Genomic DNA, 25744 nt, shown 5'->3' on the forward strand with positions numbered 1-25744 from the left:
CACCCCCAACAGCCCCTCTCCCCCCACTTCGGCACATGGCGAGCCACCAAATTACCCAATAATGGGTTCAGGTGTACAGTAATACTGTAAAAAAATAATAAAATCACGTTATTACCTTCAATGTGCAAGCAAGTACCCAGTGTAAAATAACTACAGACGAGCAGCATTAAATGACATGTCTTATAATAATGTTTTTATTGTGCAGACAGATTGATACATAAATTTATCCGCATGTCTACCAAATGTTTATGGGTGAGGGGTGGGGGGGGATAGGGAGGGGGGCTTGTTAAATTTACAGAATGGACTGGAGATGTGTCCTTTTGTGGACTCATATATAAAATGCATTTTCAGAACAATTACAAAAAATTATTTATGCAAAATACATTAATTCGGGGACCTTCTGGTACAGTATATAAAATATATTTATTTCTAGAAGACAAACATACAAAACATGTAAACCCAGTTGTTGCATAGTAGTAGACAGAGAATGGCTGTGTTATTCCGTGAGAAACGTACATGTAGAAGTCAGGAGCATACATGTAGATAACTCCGCCAGACCTGACCAACTCTAGAGCTTCCACACCTGCTCAGACTCCGCACTCTTAACTCTGACCTGCCCGCACACCTTGAGGTTACCTTCACTGTCACAAAATGGTGTCGCAAACAAGGGAAAAATGTACATTTCAAAATCAAGTTTCCGCCAGAATGACACCTTTGGAGGATTGTGACCTGTGGACTGTGCAGACGATACGTTTGCAGAACACAGTTTAAAATGGTCACATGATCTTTCCTCGACTATACACATAAACACTTTGCCACCATACTTTACTTTTGCGAAAAACCAGAGCATATGACTGTGCAGGAAAAAAATAGGGCAAAGGCACTACTTGGATAATGGCTACTATAGTTAAATAATTTCTGCCTGAGATTTTCCTGAAAGTTTCAGCCCAGAGGAATTCTGGGAGTTGTAGTGGTTTTTTTTTGTTTTGGTTTTTTTTGGTTTTTAGAAGTGCAGTGGGGCTTGGGGTCATGTTGACAGGACCCACAGCATAGCAGCCAATGAGAGCAACAGTGCTGAGCGGCAGTGGGCGGGGCTGCCCGATGCGGACAGGGGCGGGGCAGGCGGGCAGTCTGTGTACGGCTCCAGGCAGGCGGCGTAGGCCAGGACGTGGGCGATGTAGTTCTGCTCCTTCACGCCGTGGAACAAGTGCGCCATGGGGCCCCTGGCGTAGATCGCCACGTCCTCACCGCCATGGGTCTCTGAGTCCAGAGGAACGGCCGCCTGCTGCATGTACTCCTCATCCACTGCAGAGAGAGCGAGGGAGGGAGGAAGGGGAAGAGACGGAGGGAGGGAGGGGGAGGGAGGGAGGGAGGAGAATCGATGGAGGTAGGGGAAGTGATGGAGGGAGGGAGGGAGGGAGGGAGGGGAAGAGAGGGAGGGAGGGAGGGGAAGAGAAGGAGGGAGGGAGGGGAAGAGATGGAGAGAGAGAGTGAGGGGAAGACAGAAAAACAGATAGAGGGGGAGAGAGTTGTGGGGAAAGAGCAAAAGAGGCAGAGAGCAACAGGAGAGAGGGAAGAGGGAGAGTTAAAGGGATGGAGAGAGACAGAGACATAGAAGGGAAAGAGAAAGAGAGACAGACACAGAAAGAGAAATGGAGGTGGGTAAAGGAGAGACAAAACAGGAGAGAGAGGGTCAAGAGAGGGATAAAGGAGGAGGAGAGATAGAGAGAGGGAGCACCAGGAGGGAGAGAGGGAGCGAATTGGGGAAGAAAGAGGACAGAGAGAAACAGGGAATCAGGAGGAGATAAAGAGTGTGAGAGAGAGCCTTGTGTGGAGTATGGATGCAGGGACAAGTGTATATTTCAATTCAAAATTGGACAGATGTGCTCTGACTGCACTGGAGCTATGTCACTAGTAGGGGGATCTGGGGTTGCAGGTTCAATTCTCAGGACCTGAATTACGTCAATAAACAAGAGTGTCTGCAAATGGCACAGCGTGATGTGCACGGATAAACTCACGGTAATCCACAGCGCTGATGTTCCCGCGCGTGCCGTTCACGTGAATGTAGCCCGGCCCGTTAGCGTACAGGATGCTGGTGAACGGCAGCTTGTCGTCGGCCTTCTTGGGAGCCAGACCTGAGTGGGGGGGGGGGGGGGGGGGGTGGCACAACCAGCCCGTTTAGCTCAGGATGGCCACAGCAGGGAAAGAACCAAACCCTCTGCGCCACTACCAGGGTCCGCTGGAGGTTCGGTCACACCTACCCAGTGTCCCAAGCCTGCACTTTCAGCCCCCTCTGATCCCACTGGCCCTCATTGGGCCAATCACAGTAAGAGGGGGCGTGGTCACAGTTAAAGGCGGGGTTATCACAACCGGCTTTTTTTCCCACACAAAGTGGGATTTGGACCCGACAACAGACCAGCTTTGGTGCGCTCGTTGTGGAAATGTCATCGCTAATGCTACCTCTGTGGAATTAGCGATGTTTATACTGCTCTGGGGCTGCTGTTAGCGAGATGCTAGTGCTTGTGCTAACAAGGTGAAGGCAGTGCTAGTCGCTCTGGGTAAGAGCGCCCGCTGACTGGGCGCGGCGTAGCGTGACGCGTGTGACGCTCCCCGGGCCGTACCGAAGATGGGGTTCCCGCGGGGGGTGTTCCCTCCGAAGGTGAAGACGTGGGAGTGGTCGGCGGTGACGACGGTGAGCGTGTCCGTCTCGCTGGTCACCTGCGAGGCCACCTGCACCGCCCGGTCGAACATCACGGCCTCCGTCAGCGCCAGCTTGGCGACGCCGTCGTGGTGCCCGTGATCGATTCTCCCCCCTGAAAACGAGAACGTGGCACAGCTGGGACTAGCCCCACAGGCGGCTGCGGGTTCGATTTTTAACAGCACGGGAGGTAACGTGGCACAGCTGGGACCATCCCCACAGGTGGCTGCGGGTTCGATTTTTAACAGCACGGGAGGTAACGTGGCACAGCTGGGACCAGCCCCACAGGCGGCTGCGGGTTTGATTTTTAACAGCACGGGAGGTGATGTGGCACAGCTTGGACCAGCCCCACAGGCGGCTGCGGGTTTGAGTTTTAACAGCACGGGAGGTAATGTGGCACAGCTGGGACTAGCCCCACAGGCGGCTACGGGTTCGATTTTTAACAGCACGGGAGGTAATGTGGCACAGCTTGGACCAGCCCCACAGGCGGCTGCGGGTTTGAGTTTTAACAGCACGGGAGGTAATGTGGCACAGCTGGGACTAGCCCCACAGGCGGCTACGGGTTCGATTTTTAACAGCACGGGAGGTAACGTGGCACAGCTTGGACCAGCCCCACAGGTGGCTGCGGGTTTGATTTTTAACAGCGTGGCTGGCACTGTTTCCCCATGTCTGTGACGCGACACGGTCTGGAAACAAGGCTTTTAAATCACAGGTTTTTCATTAAATTCCCACTTGAGCAGCTTCACCTCCACACTCGAGCTCGGCATTTCACATGGTGTTACATTATAACGGCTCAGTAGACGCTGTTAGACGTGTGTTCTGGTCTAATCAATCAGACAGTGCATTGAAAAGGTAGGCAGCATCATGTCAGTTTACTTTGTAAAGTGTGAAATTAGCATTTTGAAAAGCATTGGATACTTATCTTCTACAAAAAGGAAGAATCCCTTTGGGTTCTTGCTGAGAATCTGAATGGCTTTCTCCGTCATTTCCACGATGGACGGGTCCCTGGTGCTGTTGCGAAACAGCTCGAACCGCATGTCCTTGGGTTCGAACAGGCCTGCAACGAGACCACCACACGTTCATCATTTGCCCTCTAGTGGTCAGAGCCTGTAATCGCCACACTCGTGCATTCACTGCAGGAAGCTCTCCCTGTCGATTACCGTACTGTACATCATGTGGCGGAATCCATCATTGTTATTACGAGTCATCATTTTTAAATAAAAGGCAGTTGAGATAAAAATTAAAAATAAAAAAATGTAATAAAGCACTTGTGATATGGTGTGAGTATGAAAACATGCCGCTATTCCTGTGAAATGATAACTTGCACTAATGAGTAGCTATTATGGTGATATCACGTCCGCCTTATCTTTGCGTTTCAGACTTTGTCTTATCACGTGATAAGATCCAGGCGGCGCAGGGTTTCCCTGGGAGAGTGAAAGGGGCCTCACCCATCAGACGGTGGGTGGAGTTCACATCCACAGAGTCAAACTGCTCCTTGTGCCACACGTACTGCGAGTCCTGTGAGGTAGGAAAAGGAGCGTTACTATTCCCAGATAGCGGTAATAACGGGAGAGCAGGGTCTGAGAAAGCACCAGCGGGAACAGGGGAAGAGGAGCGACTCCTTTCAGGAAACTGTCACCAAAATTATATTGGAGGACGGAGTGTGGCACAGTGGGTAAGGAACTGCGCTTGTAACCGAAAGGTCGCAGGTTCGATTCCCGGGTAGGGACACTGCCGTTGTATCCTTGAGCAAGGTACTTAACCTGCATTGCTTCAGTATATATCCAGCTGTATAAATGGATACAATGTAAAGTGCTATGTAAAAAGTTGTGTAAGTCGCTCTGGATAAGAGCGTCTGCTAAATGCCTGTAATGTAATGTAATGTAATATTAAGCACCTGAAAAATTGCTCACAATCCTCTGTGAGGATATTTCAATTGAAAAATGCATTTAAATGCTTTTTAAATAAACATAAAAACAAAACATAATAATATTTTTAAATTTCTATCAAAATGGCAGAGAAATAGAGTGCGTTGCAGATGTAAAACACGCAAATAAAACAGGCAAGCACCCGGTTTTACATTTGTAGATCAGGTGTGTGTTAGACACAGGTAGATCAGGTGTGTGTTAGACACGTGTCAGGTGTGTGTTAGACACAGGTAGATCAGGTGAGTGGAAGATGCAGGTAGATCAGGTGTGTGTTAGACGCAGTTAGATCAGGTGTGTGTTAGACACAGGTAGATCAGGTGTGTGGAACATGCAGGTAGATCAGGTGTGTGGAACATGCAGGTAGATCAGGTGTGTGTATTAGTGACATACGTTGCGGTCCTTCAGCCACTGGTGAATGAGGTTCTTCTTGTCCTTGCGATCCCCTCGGCGTGAGGAGGAAGTGGGGTACTCTGGGTCTGGGGTGCCCTTGGGGGTCATGTACATCCTCCCGCCCCCAAGAATCACCTGCAGGTTAGAGCAGAAGGTAAGAGGGCTGTCTCCTGCAGGTTAGAGCAGAAGGTAAGAGGGCTGTCTCCTGCAGGTTAGAGCAGAAGGTAAGAGGGCTGTCTCCTGCAGGTTAGAGCAGAAGGTAAGAGGGCTGTCTCCTGCAGGTTAGAGCAGAAGGTAAGAGGGCTGTCTCCTGCAGGTTAGAGCAGAAGGTAAGAGGGCTGTCTTACGCTGACGACCTGGCCTGTTAGCATACAGGGTGTGGCAGGGCAGGGCAGGACGGAACGGGGCAAGATGATGTCACAGGGGCAGAGCAGGGTGTGACAGGGGGCGGAGCCTTACATGTATGATGCTGATATTGATGCACTGAGCGGTGCAGAGCGAAGGGGGGGCAGTCAGGGGCAGGAAAGGACGGAGCAGGGTGTGGGCGTGGCTGTACGTTGGTGTCACCAGTGGTGATGAGCTGAGCAGAGTGGGGCAGGGCACAGTTTGGGGGGCAGGGCTGGTGGGGGGGTGGAACACCTGAGTGGCGGGGCAGGGTGGAACGGGGCGGGGCAGGGGCGGGGCATGGGCGTGGTCTTACGTCGATGTCGGTGTTGGTGACGAGCTGCGTGGCGATGTCGATGCAGCCCTCCCGCCGGGCACTAGAGGGCAGGTCGGAGTCGCTGTACCAGCTGCGGCTGACGGAGTGGGCGTAGGAGGCCGCGGGCGAGGCGTGCTGCACGCGTGTGGTGGTCACGATGCCCACGGACTTCCCTGCAAAAACACGCCACACACACACATCGCATCACACACACACTGCAGCGCAAACGCCACACACACACATCACACACACACACACTGCAGCGCAAACGCCACACACACACATCACACACACACACTGCAGCGTAACACCACACACACTGCAGCGCAAACGCCACACACACACATCACACACACACACCGCAGCGTAACACCACACACACTGCAGCGCAAACGCCACACACACACATCACACACACACACACCGCAGCGCAAACACCACACACACACATCGCATCACACACACTGCAGCGCAAACGCCACACACACACATCACACTCTCACACACTGCCCTGTGCATGTATTAGTGTGTGTATGTATGTGTGTGTGTGTGTGTGTGTGTGTGTGTGTGCATGTATTAGTGTATGTATGTGTGTGTGTGTGTGTGTGTGCGTATTAGTGTGTGTGCGCATGCGTGAGTATATTAGTGTGTCTGCGTGTGTGTGCATGTATTAGTGTGTGTATGCGTGTGTGTGTGTGTGTGCGTGAGAATATTAATGTGTGTGTGTGTGTGTGTGTTAGTGTGTGTATGCGTGTGTGTGTGTGTGCGTGAGTATATTAGTGTGTGTGCGTGTATTAGTGTGTTTATGCGTGTGTGTGTGTGTGTGTGCGTGAGTATATTAGTGCGTAAGTGTGTGTTAGTGTGTGTATGCGTGTGTGTGTGTGTGCGTGAGTATATTAGTGTGTGTGTGTGTGTGTGTGTGTGTTAGTGTGTGTGTGTATTAGCCTGTGTGTACCTTGTGCCTTGGCTCGGTGCAGCACAGAGTAGACCTCGTTGCCGAAGGTGGAGTTGCACTCGTAGGGGATGGCGGCCGCGCTGAGCCCCACGGTCTTGGCGTTGGCCTTCACCCCGCAGTGGTACGCTGTCGCTGTGCTGGCGCTGTCTGCCACCTGCTTATCCACACTGTAGGTCTGCCACAGACACAGCACAGCCAGGGTTACTGCGTCACATCTATCACACTACTGCATCACATCTATCACACTAACCAGGATTACAGTATCACATCTATCAAAACAATCAAGATGACAGCATCACAACTATCACACTACTGCACCACATCCCCAACAACAACCAGGATTACTGCACCACATCTATCAGAACAACTAGGACTCCTGCATCACATCAACCAGAATAACCAGGAATACTGCATCACATCTATCACAACAACCAGGACTACTGCATCACATCTGTCACACTAACCAGGATTACTGCATCACATTTATCACACTAAGCAGGCCTACTGCACCACATCTATCACAACAACTAGGACTACGGCATCACTTCTATAACACAAACTAGGCCTACTGCATCACATCAATCACACTTACCAGGACTACTGCATCACATCTATCACACTAAGCAGGCCTACTGCACCAAATCTATCACAACAACTAGGACTACGGCATCACTTCTATCACACTAACTAGGCCTACTGCATCACATCAATCACACTTACCAGGACTACTGCATCACATCTATCACACTAAGCAGGCCTACTGAACCACATCTATCACAACAACTAGGACTATGGCATCACTTCTATCACACTAACTAGGCCTACTGCATCACATCAATCACACTTACCAGGACTACTGCATCACATCTATCACACTAAGCAGGCCTACTGCACCACATCTACCACAACAACTAGGACTATAGCATCACTTCTATCACACTAACCAGGCCTACTGCATAACATCTATCACACTAACCAGGAAACTACTAACATCATCACATTTCATTCCCAGTGCAGGGATCAGCTAGCTGGATATGTAAGACAGTCTCTTTGGTGCAATAAAATGAAAACTCTGGAACATCCTGAACTGGACACCAGGTCTAAAGACCTTATTATAACACCAAGAATGTAGTGGAACATTATTATTCGGTATTTTGGACCTTATTACAGGAGGTGAGAATACACTGGAGAATCCGTCTGGTTTTGCAAAGTCAGTCCTCTAATGGTTTTCTGTGGTTGGTTTATTCCATTCGATACATTCGCATATTTATTTTTCAAGTGTGAGTCACCCCTTTAGAAGACTACACTGAGGCTGAGGCTATGAAGCCAAAATAATGAACATGCTCAATTTTCTGACAGAACTGTGGGGGCGGGGGGGGGGGGGGGGGGGGTGCAGGGGTATTGGCATGCAGAGGGAGGGGGGAAAGCGGAGCTGGGGGAGAGGGGGGCAGGGGGAGGGCGTTTGTGGTATGGGGGGTAGAGGGGGGCAGGGGGAGGGGGTCTGTGGTATGGGGGGAGAGGGGGGCAGGGGGAGGGCGTTTGTGGTATGGGGGGTAGAGGGGGTCTGTGGTATGGGGGGTAGAGGGGGGCAGACGTGATTTTGGAGAGGGGCTGTGTCTGACCTTGGACAGGGCGAGGTAGGGGAAGGTGTCCATGGCGAGCATCGTCTCCTCTCCAGAGGCCCCCTCCAGCTGTCCCCTCAGAATGCGCGCTGCCGACACCGTAGACACGCCCATACCTGTGCGCCGGGGGAGAGAGGTGAGCCCAGGCGTAAGGGGGGGAGAGCAGGGAGTGGGTTTTAGAGTGTAGGGCGTGTGCAGTGTGAGGTGCAGAGAGTATGATCAGATGTAGGGCATGTAGGGTGAAGGGTATAAGGTGTGTGGGATAAGGGTGTAGGGTGTAGGCTGTAGGTTACAGGGCATGTGTGGTGGAAGGTGTGGGGTACAGGGCGTGTGCGGTGGAAGGTGTGGGGTATAGAGTGTAGGGTGTAGGATGCAGGCTGTAGGGTGCAGGGTGCAGGGCGTGTGGGGTAAGGGTGTAGGTGTAAGGTACAGGGCATGCGGGGTGTAGGATGTAGGGTGTAAGGTGCAGGGCGTGTGAGGTGGAAGGTGTGGGGTATAGAGTGTAGGGTGTAGGATGCAGGCTGTAGGGTGTAAGGTACAGGGCGTGTGGGGTAGGGCTGTAGGGTGTAAGGTACAGGGCATGCAGGGTGTAGGATGTAGGGTGTAAGGTGCAGGGCGTGTGGGGTGGAAGGTGTGGGGTACAGGGCGTGTGCGGTGGAAGGTGTGGGGTATAGAGTGTAGGGTGTAGGATGCAGGCTGTAGGGTGTAAGGTGTAGGGCGTGTGGGGTAAGGGTGTAGGTGTAAGGTACAGGGCATGCGGGGTGTAGGGTGTAGGATGTAGGGTGTAGGGTACAGGGCGTGTGCGGTTACCGTCTCCCAGGAAGAGGATGATGTTCTTGGCGCGGTGAGGGCGGGGCTGCAGACGCAGGGCGGCTCGCAGGGTCTCTCTGGCCTGAGAGTTCCAGAACTCCGGCTCCTTCTCCCGGTCCGCTGCGTTTAAAAGAGCAACACAAGAGCAGCAGAAAGACAACTGAACACCAGCCTGGCACCTGATCCACCAGAGCTTTACATGAGCGGGATTTAATACAGACACACATACATATACATATATACACACACAAGCACTCACACACACACACACACACACGCACTCACACACACACACACACACACACACACACACACACGCACTCACACACACACACACACACACACACACACACACACACACACATATGCAGTGACACACATATATTACACACACACATACAAGCAAGCTCCCTGAGGTCACCTGAGAGCACCGCCTTTATCAGACTGGTACAATAGTGCAGCTGTTCTTGCCTGCACTCTCACCTGTGCACTCACCTGTGCTCACCTGTGTGCTCACCTGTGCTCACCTGTGCACTCACCTGTACTCTCACCTGTGTGCTCACCTGTGCTCTCACCTGTACTCTCACCTGTGTGCTCACCTGTGTGCTCACCTGTGCTCTCACCTGTGTGCTCACCTGTGCACTCACCTGCACTCTCACCTGCGGCCGCGTTTTGGCCTGTCAGCGCGAGTGGAAGCAGGACCAGGAGAGGGGCGAGGAGGAGCAGAGAGGAGGCGCAGCCCTGGGGCGGCTGCATGGCTTGTATAGCGCTGTCCGTCTGCGCAGACTGAGGCTACACAGGGTCCGGCTGCGCAGACTGAGGCTACACAGGGTTCGGCTGCGCAGACTGAGGCTACACAGGGTCTGGCTGTACAGACTGGGTCTGGTTAAACAGACTGAAGCTACATAAGGTCCGGCTGCGCAGAGAGAGACTGGCTGCACAGGGAGAGTCCGGCTGCGCAGAGAGAGAGACTGGCTGCGCAGACCTCCAGCGGCTGCCTTTTAAAGCCCAGCCCTGGCAGCTCATTCGCTCCCCCCGAGAAAAAAGGGAAGTGGAGACCACACAGAGTCCAGCCCCACTCTCTCTCTCTCTCTCTCTCCAGCCAGCCCCTCTCTCCTTCCCGCCCAAATAACCGCTTTTGTCTTTAAGGCTGTTTTTATCCCTCTCCTCTCCCTGCTGTCCCGCTCCCGTTTGGGCAATATTGAAAATGAAACGCCGCCTGTTGATGTGGCCCAGGCTTGCGTGTGCTTTAAAAAAAAAAAAAACAAAAAAAAAAACATTCTTACGCTTGACTCAATTTCCCAGAAAGAAAAAAATTTATTCATAAGGGTTGGCCAATTAGTGCTGCTGTAAAACCCGATGTACTTCATCATGGCTTTTAAAAAATTCCTTCCATAGGAAAAAGAAAGAAAAAAAAACAGCGCCTAATGTCACAGAAGATCAGCTCTTTTTATGATAAACAGCTTGTGGGACGGCTGATGAAAGGCAGTTGCACCTCCAGCACATGGGAGAACGGCGTGCCCTCGTAGAGAGAGCCAGGTCTGGTTGCTGGTCAATTTCGGCACATTTTTCTCCGGTGAGGTAGTGGAGACTTAAATGTGCCGTTTAATAAAAAAGGAGCCTCCTTCTCAGCGCTAGCGCTGCAGTTTGTGCGCGGACGGGGCTGGTGGTGCTGGCGGCTGAGAGGCAGCGGTGTTGGTGGCTGAGAGGCAGCGGGGCTGGCGGCTGAGAGGCAGCGGGGCTGGCGGCTGGCTGGCCCGGCGGCTCCCTGCCTCAGGGGCGCGCGGGACAGTGAGTCACAGACAGAACCGCAGCGGAGCCGGACCGGACCCGGCGGGGAGATGGAGCTGGCCCGTAGCGGCCGACCCGACGCGGTCGGCCAGGACGCTCATAAACGGGGAAACCCGAGCGCCGCTGTGGCTCTCCCGCGGCCTCACGTGACGCGAGCGCGCCGCACCAGCCGAAACAGCGCCTCCGGCCCCGGGACAGGCCCCACGGCCCGCCGCTCGGGACAGATCCACTGAGCGGGGGCAGAGTGGGAACAGGGCACGCACACCCAAATCTCTCTGGATACTTTTTTGTTTTTGTTTTTTACTTATGACAGAAAGATGACAGGGATCTTTCTCTCTTTCCCATGCTCGCTTCCTTGAGAAGGGGGCTCTCCTGTGATTGGACGGGGGATGTTTCGCGGGGGGAGATAATTAGGCCATGAGCGCGGCTCTGTTGACGTTGGCTGGGAGCCGCAGATGAGTGGCGGTCTGCGCTGTGAAAGGCTCACAGTCAACACGGATATAATCCACAGATCTGCTGTAATGAGGACCCTGAGAGCGGCCTTCCCTAGGGAACGAGCGCCGGGAGCGGATTCTGCACCTCCTCCTGCTAGAGGAGCTTGAGGAGCGGATTGAGCACCTCCTCCTGCTAAAGGAGCTTGAGGAGCTTATTCTGCACCTCCTCCTGCTCGAGGAGTGGATTCTGCACCTCCTCCTGCTAAAGGAGCTTGAGGAGCGGATTCTGCACCTCCTCCTGCTAGAGGAGTTTGAGAAGCGGATTCAGCACCTCCTCCTGCTAAAGGAGCTTGAGGAGCGGATTCTGCACCTCCTCCTGCTAGAGGAGTTTGAGAAGCGGATTCTGCACCTCCTCCTGCTAGAGGAGTTTGAGAAGCGGATTCTGCACCTCCTCCTGCTAAAGGAGCTTGAGGAGCGGATTCTGCACCTCCTCCTGCTGAAGGAGCTCGAGGAGCGGATTCTGCACCTCCTCCTGCTGAAGGAGCTCGAGGAGCGGATTCTGCACCTCCTCCTGCTGAAGGAGCTCGAGGAGCGGATTCTGCACCTCCTCCTGCTGAAGGAGCTCGAGGAGCGGATTCTGCTCCTCCTCCTGCTGAAGGAGCTCACTCAGCATGGTCATATGAGGTTGAGCGGGTTCGAGGACGGAGAGTTTTAATGCGAGCACAAACTGTACACCATTAGCATAGACTGCTTCCTGTAGTTCTCCTTCTTCCTCTAGGAACTTTTGCATCTCGTGTAGACGGATTTGGTGTTTTTAAAAATCCACCCCCCCCCCCCCCCCACACAACCTCTCCACTCCTCCAAAGACCAAGAGCCCCCCAGCTGTCCCGTTGAAGAGAGAGGGGGACCAGGGATGCGCAAAAATACATTTTGTTACGAAACTTAAACTGCCTTGTCTCTTCACACTACAGTCGAAACAATGTCAGGAGAACTCAAATCACGCCTGAAACACAAACCTCTAAGCATGATGTGTAAAATGAGTTTAGAATACATACGTTATAAATATGTATTCCTTGGGGGAGGGGGGGTCATGTTTAAAGCTACTGGGCTGTGAGACAGATGAATATTTTCCACTGATTTTGTGTTCTTTCCCCTTAATTACATACAAGCTGAGTCATCATCGCTCCCTGGGGGGGGGGGGGGGGGGGGGGGCAGTATCCTGCTGGAGACTTCAATGAAAGCTGTCTGGGGAGGGGGGAAAGATCTGGGTGTGTCAGATTGGGAGAAAATGCCAGCAGACTCTATGACAGATCAGTAAACTTTCTTATTCTCTGTTCAGGGATTTCACATACGTGCGTTTGAAGTAAGTATTTGCATGCGTTTCATATGTAGTATACTTTCGCTCACCTATTTTTAAAAAAATGTGGTTTAGACCTCTGTGCCACCTCCAAAGTAACGAACACCACCAACATGTTACTTATACTTTACTGATGCAATTTTTGGGATGTATTTTGTCATTTGCGATAAGTTCATTTAACTGTGCTGTCCCATTTATTTCCAAAAGGAGGAATATTTCAGCAAACTGAAACGGACAGTTAGGAGCAAACGGGCGGGGGGGTGATGAGATAATCCTCTTTTATTTTTATTTTTTTAAACGGTCTCGTAAACCGCGGCCGCAGCCGGTCTGCGTGCGGAGCCACGCAGCGGGACACGCGCTCGTAAAACCCGAGCCGCAAGTACGCCACCGGAGCCGCACAGACCCCGTCCCAACTGCAGACGTAACCGCGGCAACGACGGCGAGCGTCCCGGCGTCTAGCTCCACGCCGCGGATATCCACGCCGTTTGATGTTCGGGGACCAGCTCGGGGACCACGGTGCCTTTCATGGTGAAGAGACCAGACCAGACCAGACCGGGCGCTTCATTTAACGAGCGCGGAGCCCCCCCCCCGCTTTACAGCGCAGTAAACAAGGACGCCGCGCGCGATGGGCGGTGAGGCAGACCGCGGGTCACTCCGGTTTCTGAGATTCACTCGCACAAAATAATGGAGTCAACCCGTACACGCCGCACGCCGTTCGCTAGCCACGAACACAGAGAACACGCTCGCGACATATCGACCCAACGCTCCCTGCGACTGCGGCATCCTGTGCTCTCGAACCGCAGCTGCAGGGATTTGCAGTTTCTCTCATTGGGACTTAAATCAACCCCCTCGACACAAACGAGATGTGACCTCTCTTCTCCAGGGGCTTATCCCACTAATAAGCAAATAAATTATTAAAAGAAATTTCTAAAAAAAAAAAGAAAAAGAAAGTGTCTTACCTGGCTCTCCCAGGGCGAAGTCGCAGACCCCGAGCAGAAGGATCATCAGCCCGAGTCCGAATCCCATGGTTCTGGTTTTGGGGTTCGCCCGGGCGGGTTCCGTTCCTCGCGCCCCCCTGTCCCGTCTCACAGCTCGTCTTCCTCTCGACTTCCCGACCCCTCTGCCACAGCGGCCCACAAAGCCTTCTCACCTCTGGGGAAGCACAGAAGCAATAAACGACAGACATGGCTTTGGTTTCCTCCACCCCTGCCCCATCCCTCCACCCCCCTGCCCTCCCCCACCCCCAACCCCTCACACATCCTTTTATTGCACGATGGGGAGGGAAGAAGGAAGAAAAGGGGGGGGGGATAAAAACACCAAAAATCTACATTTCCCACATTCGCCTCGAGACATGCCATCTACTGTTTCCCACGAAAAAACGTCCCAGGGCTTTGAAGGAAGCCTGCCTGACTGTTCCCCCCCACCCCCCTCGCAGAGCACATTTTTGAGGTGGGAGCTGCACTCCCCCCTCCCCCCCCCCCCTCAAAATTTCTCAAAAGCTATCCGTACTGGAACAAATACGGGGGGAAACGGGACAGCAGCACCTGGGCGCTCTTTGAGGTCCACAGGTAGTTTTTTTTTTTTTGGAAAGATTTGTGAGTTCCTGTCACTGCAGAAACTAAGACAGTTGGGGCGGTTTTCCTAACGGGAGCCAGAAAGAGGGATCTCACAAGTGCAAATGCTCATGTAATTGCTGTGTCTGTACATCAAAAGAGGCTGAACTGGGACACTGTGCAAACTCTCATTTTGTAGCTTTCTAATTCCCTGATTGCCATGTGTCTCTGGAGGACTTAAGAATGGGCTTATGCACTCCAGCTCCTTCCCATTCCGATTCAGACTAAATCACCACAGAGAGCGCTCTCAAAGTGGCTGTACTGGACAATGGAAAAAACTATCAGAGAGGGGCATTTCAGTGTCCTTTTTACACAACGGAAGACTAATCCAAGTTCTTGTGGCCGGAGAGAGAGAGAGAAAGAAATCCCAGACAAATTCACCTTCCTGCTCCTCAAGGTCAGAGACCAATCAGTTAATACTCATTTGCTGTCAGAGGACGCATTGTTACATGTTTCGGATGATCGAAGGTTTGTTCGAATCAGCAGATGCTGCTTCGTGAACAGCATGAATTATGGGATTGAAGCAGGACTGGACAGTATGAATTATGGGATTGAAGCAGGACTGGACAGTATAGATTATGGGATTGAAGCAGGACCGGACAGTATGGATTATGGGATTGAAGCAGGACTGGACAGTATGGATTATGGGATTGAAGCAGGACTGGACAGTATGGATTATGGGATTGAAGCAGGACTGGACAGTGTGGATTATGGGATTGAAGCAGGACTCTTAGAGTGAGCGCTGAAATCCGACAGCGCGTTTCTCCTTCACAGGAAGCGGACACACGCCTGGATTTGGCGGACAGCCTTTCCTCTGACACCGTTCGAGCGTGGCGTTCCTGCATCGGCAAGCACTTGCCTTCGCGGAGGTCAGGCCCCCCCCCCCCCCCCCCCCCCAACGGCAGGAAAAATGAGGTCAGGCGGGGTTTTATTTACTCAGAGAGAAAGCCCGGGGCCAGGAAGACCAGCAGTCTTTCCAAAAACATCCTCAACCACTGATCTTTATGCCCAGCAGGTGTGTCCAGGGTGACAGACAGCCCGGAAAGATTTTACACATTTAGGAACTGAAATTGTTCAAGCATCAGGCCTGCTATACAACCTGACACTCAAACCCAGAGGCTGTCACAATAGCCCACAGCTAAAAGTACATTTCACTGGAAGAGGGGGCCAGCTCTACTTCCTGTATTGGGACACGTCTGTGTATCGGCTGCCAAGAACAATTGAAAGTAATAACAGTAATAAACCTTCTGAGAACACGATGCTGCATAAAACGTCTGGCGAAACCAGGGCAACCGTTCTGAGAGAACCCTGCAGAACCCAGGACCTGTTCTTAGAGAACCCTGCAGAACCCAGGACCTGTTCTTAGAGAACCCTGCAGAACCCAGGACCTGTTCTTAGAGAACCCTGCAGAACCCAGGACCTGTTCTTAGAGAACCCTGCAGAACCCAGGACCTGTTCTTAGAGAACCCTGTAGAACCCAGGGCCTGTTCTTATTTCGTCACGTAGAACCCAGGACCTGTTCTTACAAAACTCTGTAGAACCATGAGGGCCTGTTCTGGTCTCCGCAGAGGTCTTAACGCGTCTCTCTCTGTTTGACGTGTCGGGGGTCATCGTCACAAGCGGAGGCGTTGTTCCAGACGTTTGTCACTGTTTACTCTGGGACCGAGGGACTGACAGGAAAGGAAACAGAAAGCAGCCGTACTCAGCACTATTCCACTCTTTTGGTCTTTTATGTCATGGTGGCAGATTGCTGACAGGGTGTTTCAAACATTCCAAAAAAAAAAAGTTCAAACTGCACAAGTGTGAGCTGCACAAACTGAAAAGGTTTCAGCGCTAACTCGACTCTGACGTAGTACATGATCGTGCCCCGCTGTTAGAGCTGAATGAGCGCTGAGCACAATTTTCCCAGTGTGAGGATCTTCCTCTTTGGAAGACTGAACAGGAAATGGATCAGTCATTCTCTTCTCTCAGAATAAGAACGTGTGCAGTCCTCCCATGATGATTTTAGACTCCATAAAAAACAACATTCCTATGGCTGAATCAACTCTAACAGTTACAGTATGATAGTATTGAGTCTGTATGTATTGTATATAGTGTATTATACTCTGTTAGAGTGAAAAGTTTTGCTTTGCATATGTGACTCATTAAATGGTTAAAGAGCTTTAGGGAGAACCAGGTGTAAACCAGGCATTACAAGAGTAAGAGGCTATTTTCATAGCTGTGAAAATCATAGATTGTGATGAAATGTGGATTCAGAATGAATCTACTCAACCTCTGTAATGTCACATATTGCATGGGGTTATTCAACTCCTGTACCTACCTGGCCATTCCTTCTTTTAAACTCATGGACAGAACATCTTTTGATAACTGTTTAAAAACATTAAGGGATGTATTACAATTGTATTATATAGTATTAAAATATAATCTAAAATACACCATTGTGACTTGTCACTGGGATTTTGTTTGAAACAATGAACAATGTTTAAATGAACACTTTTTTAGGGCACTATAATCAAACACAGAAACGGAGATGTCAATTGGAACAGAATCCGGACGTGCAACAACTTAAGTGTCAAAATAACGCACAAATCACACAAAATGGCTGGCCAGAAAAAGACCGTTACCATGGCGAACAGACCGCAGTACAGATTCAAGTTGCACATCAGTTTGGGACAAAAGCTTCCTTGAAAAATGAAGGAACAACTTATCAGCCTTGCCGACAGCGCAATGCCGAGATGTATTTCCCCCAAACGGAAAAAGGCTCGGCATCGAGATGACATTTCCGCACCTTCTAATAAAAGAAGCATAAAAAAGAAGAAATGAAATGGACGCGTTTGTGAGCGGGTGTAATTATATTTGACAGTGGAGGCCTCGGGGAGTGATTCTGCTCAGAAACAATAGCTCGTTTATACCCGGGACAGCTGCCTTTAACTGCCCCAACATCAGACGGGAATATCTGGGCAAAACCAGCAGCTTCAAAGCCCCCGTTTAAAAAAAAAAAGAATTCCGATAAGTCTCCGACGCAAGGTCAGACAAGTTCCCGAAATAAACAGCAAGACAAGGTGTTCACATTCTAAAGAAGAAAGTAACATCAGCTATAATGTCGACACTGCGATATCAAATATATACAGATTTTTATTTTTTTTATTTATTTATTTATTTTTACAATGTACAGATTTAACAGTTTGTAAGGGGGCTTTCGGTAAACACAATTAATGTTGTACCTGCAAAATGTAAGTGATAAATGTAAAACTTCTGGATAATTCATTAGTGGGTGGAGCCCTGATTAATTCCCATCGTTTACACGTTGACTGGACAAAAATCAGCAAATCGCTTAGTAGCACTAGTACGACAGTCACCACTGCCTGGAGTATACTAGCAGCAAGCTGCAATCAGAACAGGATCAGACAGGATTAAACTTTGTGTAAACAGGGAAAAAAATCCCCGCGGAGCAATATCCGAAAAACCCAAGCACAGTCCTTTCAAACATGAGCTGCGTTTTCAAGAACAATCACGGTTCTTAAATCCAGTTCATGCGGACAGTGTACAGACACAGTACCCAGGCTGTGATTACATTAGAATGAAATTCCATTAAAACAGTGACTTTCATTCAGCGTTAGGAAGTGAAAAATTAAACATTTTTTTCACGGGGTAGACCGCTTCAAAAAATACATAAAACAAATACAAATAAAAGAACGAACCTCGAAGCCAAAAACCACATGAAACTGCGAGACCCCGGGAATGTACGATGAAGTCAACACTGTAATGGGCAGACTCTGAGTATAGTTTAACCAGCAACGTCTGACGACGTGCCCTCAGAGGCTACAGGGGGGAAAGCATTCTCGAACCCCACAGCAATCACAACAAGCGTAATTGCAACAGTTGGTTTGCATTTAAACTCTTAGGGCTGATTGGACGCTCTCAAAATGAAAGACGTTTAACTTGAAAATGAAAGACGTTCAACCCCCCATTTTACCTATACAGATCTCAGGCTCGGCTCCTCGGCCACTTAAAGAGTTTATGTCAAAAAACATCGTTCAGGAAGGATTGCCAGGAGCTCCTTTTTTGCGGTGAGCGCTGTACTTCTTTTAGACTGCTAGAGCAAACAGTTTAATCCAGGTCTTTTTAAAAAAATATTATGACAGTACGCATGTGTGTGCGTCAGGTGGGTGGGCTGAGGGCACGGAATGTTGTATTTGGATCTTTAAACACGTCATGTGAATTTTGATCCCATAAGTGGCGACGGTCACGGAATCTGCTGTACCCTCGCTGAGGTGCGCTGGAATGCCTCTGATTGTTTGAAAAGCCCGCTGAGCTTCACGGGGAGCAAGTCGGAACGCAGCACGGAACACGACGGTGAAACCGCAGCTCTATGATGCCCCCTGTGGCACGGCTCAGTACTGCAGCACATGCTCCTTCAGAGCAGTTGTTGTGAAGAGAAAGTTTGTAAACTTAAAGGTTCATCAGCTGAGCGAAACTGCTCTTGGACTTTCAGAGGCAATATAGTGGAATTCAAAAGCGATAACTGTAGGACTGCACAGGACTTATCTTGGAATATTCTGCCTTAAACACACACCAACGCATTCAAGCACTCATGCGACACACACACACACCCACATACACATACTCACGTACACACACACACACACACACACACACACACACACACACAGGAACTACGGTCACCTTAAAGAGAAAAGCGAACCCTCGAACCCTTCAGAGGATTTCTTATATCAGGACCTGAGGCTTACATCAGCAGGTGTAAAGCGCTTTACACCAACAGGAACTAGAGCATGGTAAGTACACAGCTAAGCATTCTTTTCAAAACACTAAATCTGGCATTTTGTGTTTAGGGCTGGGTGCATTTACAACACAGAATAAAATTAAACGGAAACGAAAAAAGCCAAAAGGAAAAGAAATGTTTCTCTTTTTTCGTTGACAATGATGTGTATTGATCTGAAAATGGTTTCACCATGAAACCTATCGGAAGCAATATAACTGATGGTGTGATGAGGAAAAACTTCCTAATGTCCCCATAAGCCACCCATCGAACATTCTCCATTCACAGGGCCTGCGAAACAGGCCAATACGCTTCGCTGATCGTCCGCCCACAGTCCCTGTCCTCAGTGCGCCATTTTGAAGGTAACTTACTGCTAAAAAGGCGTTTACTGGTTCCTCCACCCACTAGGTGGCAGGCGTTTCTGACTACGCTAGCAGGTCGCTGTTAAGGGGACATTCTCGACGGGCTTTGGAGGTTCCACCAGGCACCAGGAATGTGCATAATAAACCCTGTTATCCTTCTTCTTCTGTGGTGTCTGCTCTGCTCTGGGGTTCATGTCTTTTTCTTCTGTGGTGTCTGCTCTGCTCTGGGGTTCATGTCTTCTTCTTCTGTGGTGTCTGCTCTGTTCTGGGGTTCATGTTTTCTGTGGTGTCTGCTCTGCTCTGGGGTTCATGTCTTTTTCTTCTGTGGTGTCTGCTCTGCTCTGGGGTTCATGTCGTTTTCTTCTGTGGTGTCTGCTCTGCTCTGGGGTTCATGTCTTCTTCTGTGGTGTCTGCTCTGCTCTGGGGTTCATGTCTTCTTCTTCTGTGGTGTCTGCTCTGCTCTGGGGTTCATGTCTTCTTCTTCTGTGGTGTCTGCTCTGCTCTGCTCTGGGGTTCCTGTCTTTTTCTGTGGTGTCTGCTCTGCTCTGCTCTGGGGTTCCTGTCTTTTTCTGTGGTGTCTGCTCTGCTCTGGGGTTCATGTCTTCTTCTTCTGTGGTGTCTGCTCTGCTCTGGGGTTCATGTGAGGCCTCCGCCGCCCTCCTGCCCCAGTTTCCCTGCTCAATGGCGGCTCTTTTCCAGGACTTCCCTGGCTGTGGTTTTCGAGTTTAACCGCCGAGTTCGTGTCCTGAGGTACTCCGGAGAGTAGAGTGGTACATTTGTTGTTTTTTTGGCATGAAAATGTGGCAGGGCTCACATGAAGTCCATAAAGTGCGACTGCACCCGCAGAATCTGTATGCAAGGCCAGGTTTATAGTTACAAATCTACTCTGTGTGACATATCCACAGTCTGTGTGTGAGACCAGATCTGTCACTGGTCAACACAGTGTGAGCAGAGTCTGTATAAGATCATGTTAGTTATACCCACAGTGTCTGTGTAAGGTCATGTTAGTTATACCCACAGGGTCTGCGTAAGATCATGTTAGTTATACCCACAGAGTCTGCATAAGATCATTTTAGTTATACCCACAGAGTCTGCATAAGATCATGTTAGTTATACCCACAGAGTCTGTATAAGATCATGTTAGTTATACCCACAGAGTCTGCATAAGATCATTTTAGTTATACCCACAGAGTCTGCATAAGATCATGTTAGTTATACCCACAGAGTCTGTATAAGATCATGTTAGTTATACCCACAGAGTCTGCATAAGATCATTTTAGTTATACCCACAGAGTCTGCATAAGATCATGTTAGTTATACCCACAGAGTCTGCATAAGATCATGTTAGTTATACCCACAGAGTCTGCATAAGATCATTTTAGTTATACCCACAGAGTCTGCATAAGATCATGTTAGTTATACCCACAGAGTCTGCATAAGATCATGTTAGTTATACCCACAGAGTCTGCATAAGATCATGTTAGTTATACCCATAGAGTCTGTATAAGATCATGTTAGTTATACCCACAGAGTCTGCATAAGTTCATGTTAGTTATACCCACAGAGTCTGCATAAGATCATGTTAGTTATACCCACAGAATCTGCATAAGATCATGTTAGTCATACCCACAGCATCTGCATAAGATCATGTTAGTTATACCCACAGAGTCTGCATAAGATCATGTTAGTTATACCCACATTGTCTGCATAAGATCATGTTAGTTATACCCACATTGTCTGCATAAGATTGTGAGAACCTGTAGCTATAACTGACACAACGTCACCATGCCCACAGAATCTGTCTGCAGCACTAGGTTAGCTGCAGGTCCCCACAGTGACTCCATCCTCCGGCTGCAGGATCCAGCCGACACCCACGATTGGAAGACCACACCCGTATTGGGCCCGACCTCATCTCTTTATGGATTGGAATAAAACGTTATGGCCTCTGATAGCAGGTCAAAGTGCAGCAGGGAGTTTGCTGTCGCAAAGTCCCAGGGCTCCAGGGGATCAGGAGACCATGACGCCTTCTTCGAAACACAGAAAAAAGGCACACAAACCTCCACAGAGATCCACACAAAAAATACGCTAGAATGTATTTTGTTCAAAAAAATACAAAATGTCTCCCAAAAATGAATCTATTAGGTGTAGATTATAAAGAGCACATAAACCATACAAAAAGAGAGACCAGCAACCCGGATGACATATGAAATGCATACATGCAAATTATACATATATGCAAATATATGTAAAAATACCCATCCCTGAGTACATGTATGTGTTTTATATAAATATGTGAAAATATGTAAAGCATGCAAGACACTTCAGAAACATGAATATGCAAAATACAGAAAAATAAATCACGACTAGACCGTGAAAATGCTTAATTCCATGGGCACTGCACTGGTGCTCTGTCAGACTGAGCAAATCTGACCAACAGTTTTGACACCAAACAACAGAATATTCCAGACGGCAGCTAAGACATAAAAGAAGAAAAGAGTTCATGCAGTGATACACCGCGGCACTACAGCCCAATCACCTTCCTTTTTCCATTTTACCATTTGCCATTTTCCCATATTCATTCCCAGAGCACAGTGCATGCTGGGATATGAACCACAGACCATTTTCCCATATTCGCTCCCAGCGCACAGTGCATGCTGGGATACGAACCACAGACCATTTTCCCATATTCGCTCCCAGCGCACAGTGCATGCTGGGATACGAACCACAGACCATTTTCCCATATTCGCTCCCCGCACACAGTGCATTCTGGGATACGAGCCACAGACCATTTTGCCATTTTCACTCCCAGAGCATAGTGCATGCTGGGATACGAGCCACAGACCATTTTACCATTTTCACTCCCAGCGCACAGTGCATGCTGGGATATGAACCACAGACCATTTTGCCATATTCACTCCCAGTGCACAGTGCATGCTGGGATATGAACCACAGACCATTTTGCCATATTCACTCCCAGTGCACAGTGCATGCTGGGATATGAACCACAGACCATTTTTCCATATTCGCTCCCAGAGCACAGTGCATGCTGGGATACGAGCCACAGACCATTTGGCCATATTTGCTCCTAACACACAATGCATGCTGGGATACGACCCACAGAAGAAAAGGAGGTCAGAATTATGTTTATACTCTCATGCTTCTCCCAGTGCTGGCATACACACTGGCTCAGCTGCATGTGGACCTTGACCAAAGTCCAATAAAAACGGGGATGGACTTTCCATGGTTCATAAACGACTGTCCCTCGCTGGACCCGTTAAATCAAACCAGAAGCGCTGACAGATAAACGTCCTTAAACATTCTAGCTAGAGTAGCTAATGGCTAAAAGGTCTGAGGACTCTAACTTCCAATCCACATCATTTTTATATAAAAACACTGTGATCAGAACCAATCATCTTTCACGTACTAATTGCTGAAAAGATCCAGGCTTCCAGGACTTCATAAAGCATCTCAGACTAGGAGCTGATCAAGGACCAGGGTTCATTGTCCATATTTTAACCCTTTCATTACAAGCTAAGAGCAAAACTGATTCAGGATCGTATTTCCATTGCCCGTATTTTAACCATATCCACTACAAGCCAAGGGTCAAAACTGATCAGGTCCAACCTTCATAAACTCGATCCTAGATCAATTTCACCTGTTAGCTTGTGATTGACAGTCAAGCTGAAAAAAGCTGATCCAATTTCATAAAGCACCGGAGTTCTCTGAGCAAAATTTCAACTTTATAATCCAAAAAAGGGGGCAATACAGAAATGCATAGACACATTTAAAAAGTAAAAACTTTAAAAAAGTTATCATTATATCCAGCATTATATCCTTTCACCACAGCAACACTTGGTCATGATTACATTAGACCATCATAATCACAATTATAAGTACCCTGCACATCAATGCATTGCAATACAGTAAGAAAACACCACCAAATATCATCATATATCCCCAGCAGTGCGAATCCACCATACCTACACAGTGCAGCCCAGCCTATTCACAGTGCCTGAACCTCCAAACCAGGCGGCCATAGAGGGGGTCACCACAGATTCTATCAGGGTCGGTCAGCGAGCACCACAGCACACCTGCGTGTTTGTTTCTTACTTTCTTTCTTGTGCTTACAGCAGTCATAAAAAACCACTGGTGGAATTTTCTAGCAAATAGAAAACAAAAGGTGTATTTATGAGTCTCGCCTCTCCTTTTGAACAAGATAACACACGTTTCAGCCATGCAGCATACATGCCACAGACCACAATGATGTGTTGATCGTGTAACTGTACAGCAATACTGCCACCTGCTGTTTGGATATGACACTTTTTCATTTTAAATTGGTACAGTTGGAATTTTAAATTAAACGCTGTAAGGCACAGACATTGATGTATGTTCAAGCCTATGTTGTGCATACTCCAAACATTCAGTAACGGTAAAAAATGTTTCACTCCAAATATGTTGCTAAAATATAGTTATAGGGCTTAAGGAACTGGGAAATGATGTTCTAAACTGAATGTTGAACTGAAAAAATGGCTTCTTTAGAATACCTGACAAGAAGTGTTGCATTTTTTCAACACTGGGTTTCATCGGGATAAATGCTTTTCCACACCAATCAAAGCGATATTTACTGGGGCACTTAAATTCCATTGAGGTGCTTATATTACAAGATGCCTCAAATGGAATATAAGGAGACCTTTCTATTTGTTTTTAATTAGATCAGTTTCTTCATTTTCAATTAGGTCATTAAGAAGCAATCCATGTCAGATTCTGAGTCATCAGATCTCCAGATGCTGTATCTCAAAATACTTTACTCATCTCAAGAATGATTTTGCTTTGAACAAAAATCTGTCAAAAATCCCACTACCCCACCTTGTGGCCAATTGGTGAAACTGCACCGTGTTCCCTCCATGCTGCAGGCATTCAGTTCAGTGGAATCACTGGAATCAAAAGTTCAGTGGAGCTGTGCTGGGAGAGCCCTTCAGGGGTGCTGCTGATGACCACAGACGCACAGCAGAAATGCCACTGAGTGAGTTTTGAACATCAGTCCAGACACATTACATTACAGGCATTTAGCAGACGCTCTTATCCAGAGCGACTTACACAACTTTTTTTTTTCATATGATTTTTTTTACATTACATCCATTTATACAGCTGGATATATACCGAAGCAATTCAGGTTAAGTACCTTGCTCAAGGGTACAACGGCAGCGTCCTACCCAGGAATCGAACCTGTGACCTTTCGGTTACAAGCCCAGTTCCTTACCCACTGTGCTGCACTGCCGACACAACGAGCAGCAGAATCAAGGCTGGAATCAAGGCTTCACATCGCCCAGGAGAAAGGTGGAGAAGCCTTTGCACCTTCTCCAGGTGAGGCTGCAGTCGGCACCGGCACAACCAGGATCCGATACCTGACCGTGAGGCCCGTCCGTGCGCCTGAACAGGTGCGGTCAGGAGTGACCGTACCTTCTGCAGGAGCGGTTCCTGTAGCAGAGGAGCGGTTCCTGTAGCAGAGGAGCGGTTCCTGTAGCAGAGGAGCGGTTCCTGTAGCAGAGGAGTGGTCCCTGTAGCAGAGGAGTGGTCCCTGTAGCAGAGGAACGGTTCCTGTAGCAGAGGAGCGGTTCCTGTAGCAGAGGAGTGGTCCCTGTAGCAGAGGAGTGGTCCCTGTAGCAGAGGAACGGTTCCTGTAGCAGAGGAGCGGGTCCTGTAGCAGAGGAGCGGTTCCTGTAGCAGAGGAGCGTTCGACGCGGAGAACGCTCAACACCAGACGCGAAGGCTCCGTTCTGCCAGGCCGCAGCTCCGACGTAATAAAGATGGACGCGGCGATTTGCGATTTGTGCCGCCAATTACAGTCACCCGCAGACTGCGTTAACAAATATTACGTTCAGGAAAATGAGTAACAGGAGCCAAACGGCTGTCAGCTGCTTCGACAGAACAGACTGTCCTCTCGTGCTCGGTGCCTAAAGCGGGCCTCAGTGTTCGCTGCACGTGGTCTTCGCGCACGGCTGGCTCACGCCAACGTTCCTGGCAAATGCCGGCCTCGTTCAGAGCAGGTCTGAACTCATTAATCAAAGGGAGTGGGAGACAGGTGTACAGCGATACAAAGACTCCTTCATCAGGTTTACTTCACCTGTCAAAAACCGTGATCCGAGATGAGACAATAACTTAAAACCTGTACTGAATCGATCACTTAAAATTCATTCCATTTTCATTCATTTATTCACCTTGAGAAACCGCTGAGGACGAATCCTCATTTACGATGGCGTCAAGTTCCAGACATTAAAACAGCACGACAAATAATTAACAAAAA

General features: G+C 49.1%; 1 protein-coding gene across 2 annotated transcripts in view; it reads right to left on the bottom strand.

Moving 5' to 3' along the window:
* Positions 1 to 180: 180 nt before the first annotated feature.
* alpi.1 (alkaline phosphatase, intestinal, tandem duplicate 1) overlaps positions 181 to 25744 on the bottom strand; it is a 127575-nt gene continuing 102011 nt past the window's right edge. Inside the window, exons 1-12 of one of the 2 annotated variants that reach the window (XM_035412366.1) lie at positions 23421 to 23683; positions 13645 to 13837; positions 9104 to 9223; positions 8294 to 8409; positions 6672 to 6846; positions 5717 to 5889; positions 5017 to 5151; positions 4147 to 4216; positions 3621 to 3755; positions 2622 to 2813; positions 2019 to 2135; positions 181 to 1305 (exon numbers count right to left, since the gene is read on the bottom strand). In XM_035412366.1, coding sequence (XP_035268257.1) covers positions 1028 to 1305; positions 2019 to 2135; positions 2622 to 2813; positions 3621 to 3755; positions 4147 to 4216; positions 5017 to 5151; positions 5717 to 5889; positions 6672 to 6846; positions 8294 to 8409; positions 9104 to 9223; positions 13645 to 13711 — 1578 coding nt within the window. In that variant the 5' untranslated portion in view covers positions 13712 to 13837; positions 23421 to 23683 and the 3' untranslated portion in view covers positions 181 to 1027. Of the gene's footprint in view, positions 1306 to 2018; positions 2136 to 2621; positions 2814 to 3620; positions 3756 to 4146; positions 4217 to 5016; positions 5152 to 5716; positions 5890 to 6671; positions 6847 to 8293; positions 8410 to 9103; positions 9224 to 13644; positions 13838 to 23420; positions 23684 to 25744 lie in introns of those variants that run through there. The other variant, XM_035412365.1, reaches the window with a different exon arrangement.

Source organism: Anguilla anguilla, chromosome 4, assembly GCF_013347855.1.
Source record: "Anguilla anguilla isolate fAngAng1 chromosome 4, fAngAng1.pri, whole genome shotgun sequence".
Classification (NCBI taxonomy): domain Eukaryota; kingdom Metazoa; phylum Chordata; class Actinopteri; order Anguilliformes; family Anguillidae; genus Anguilla; species Anguilla anguilla.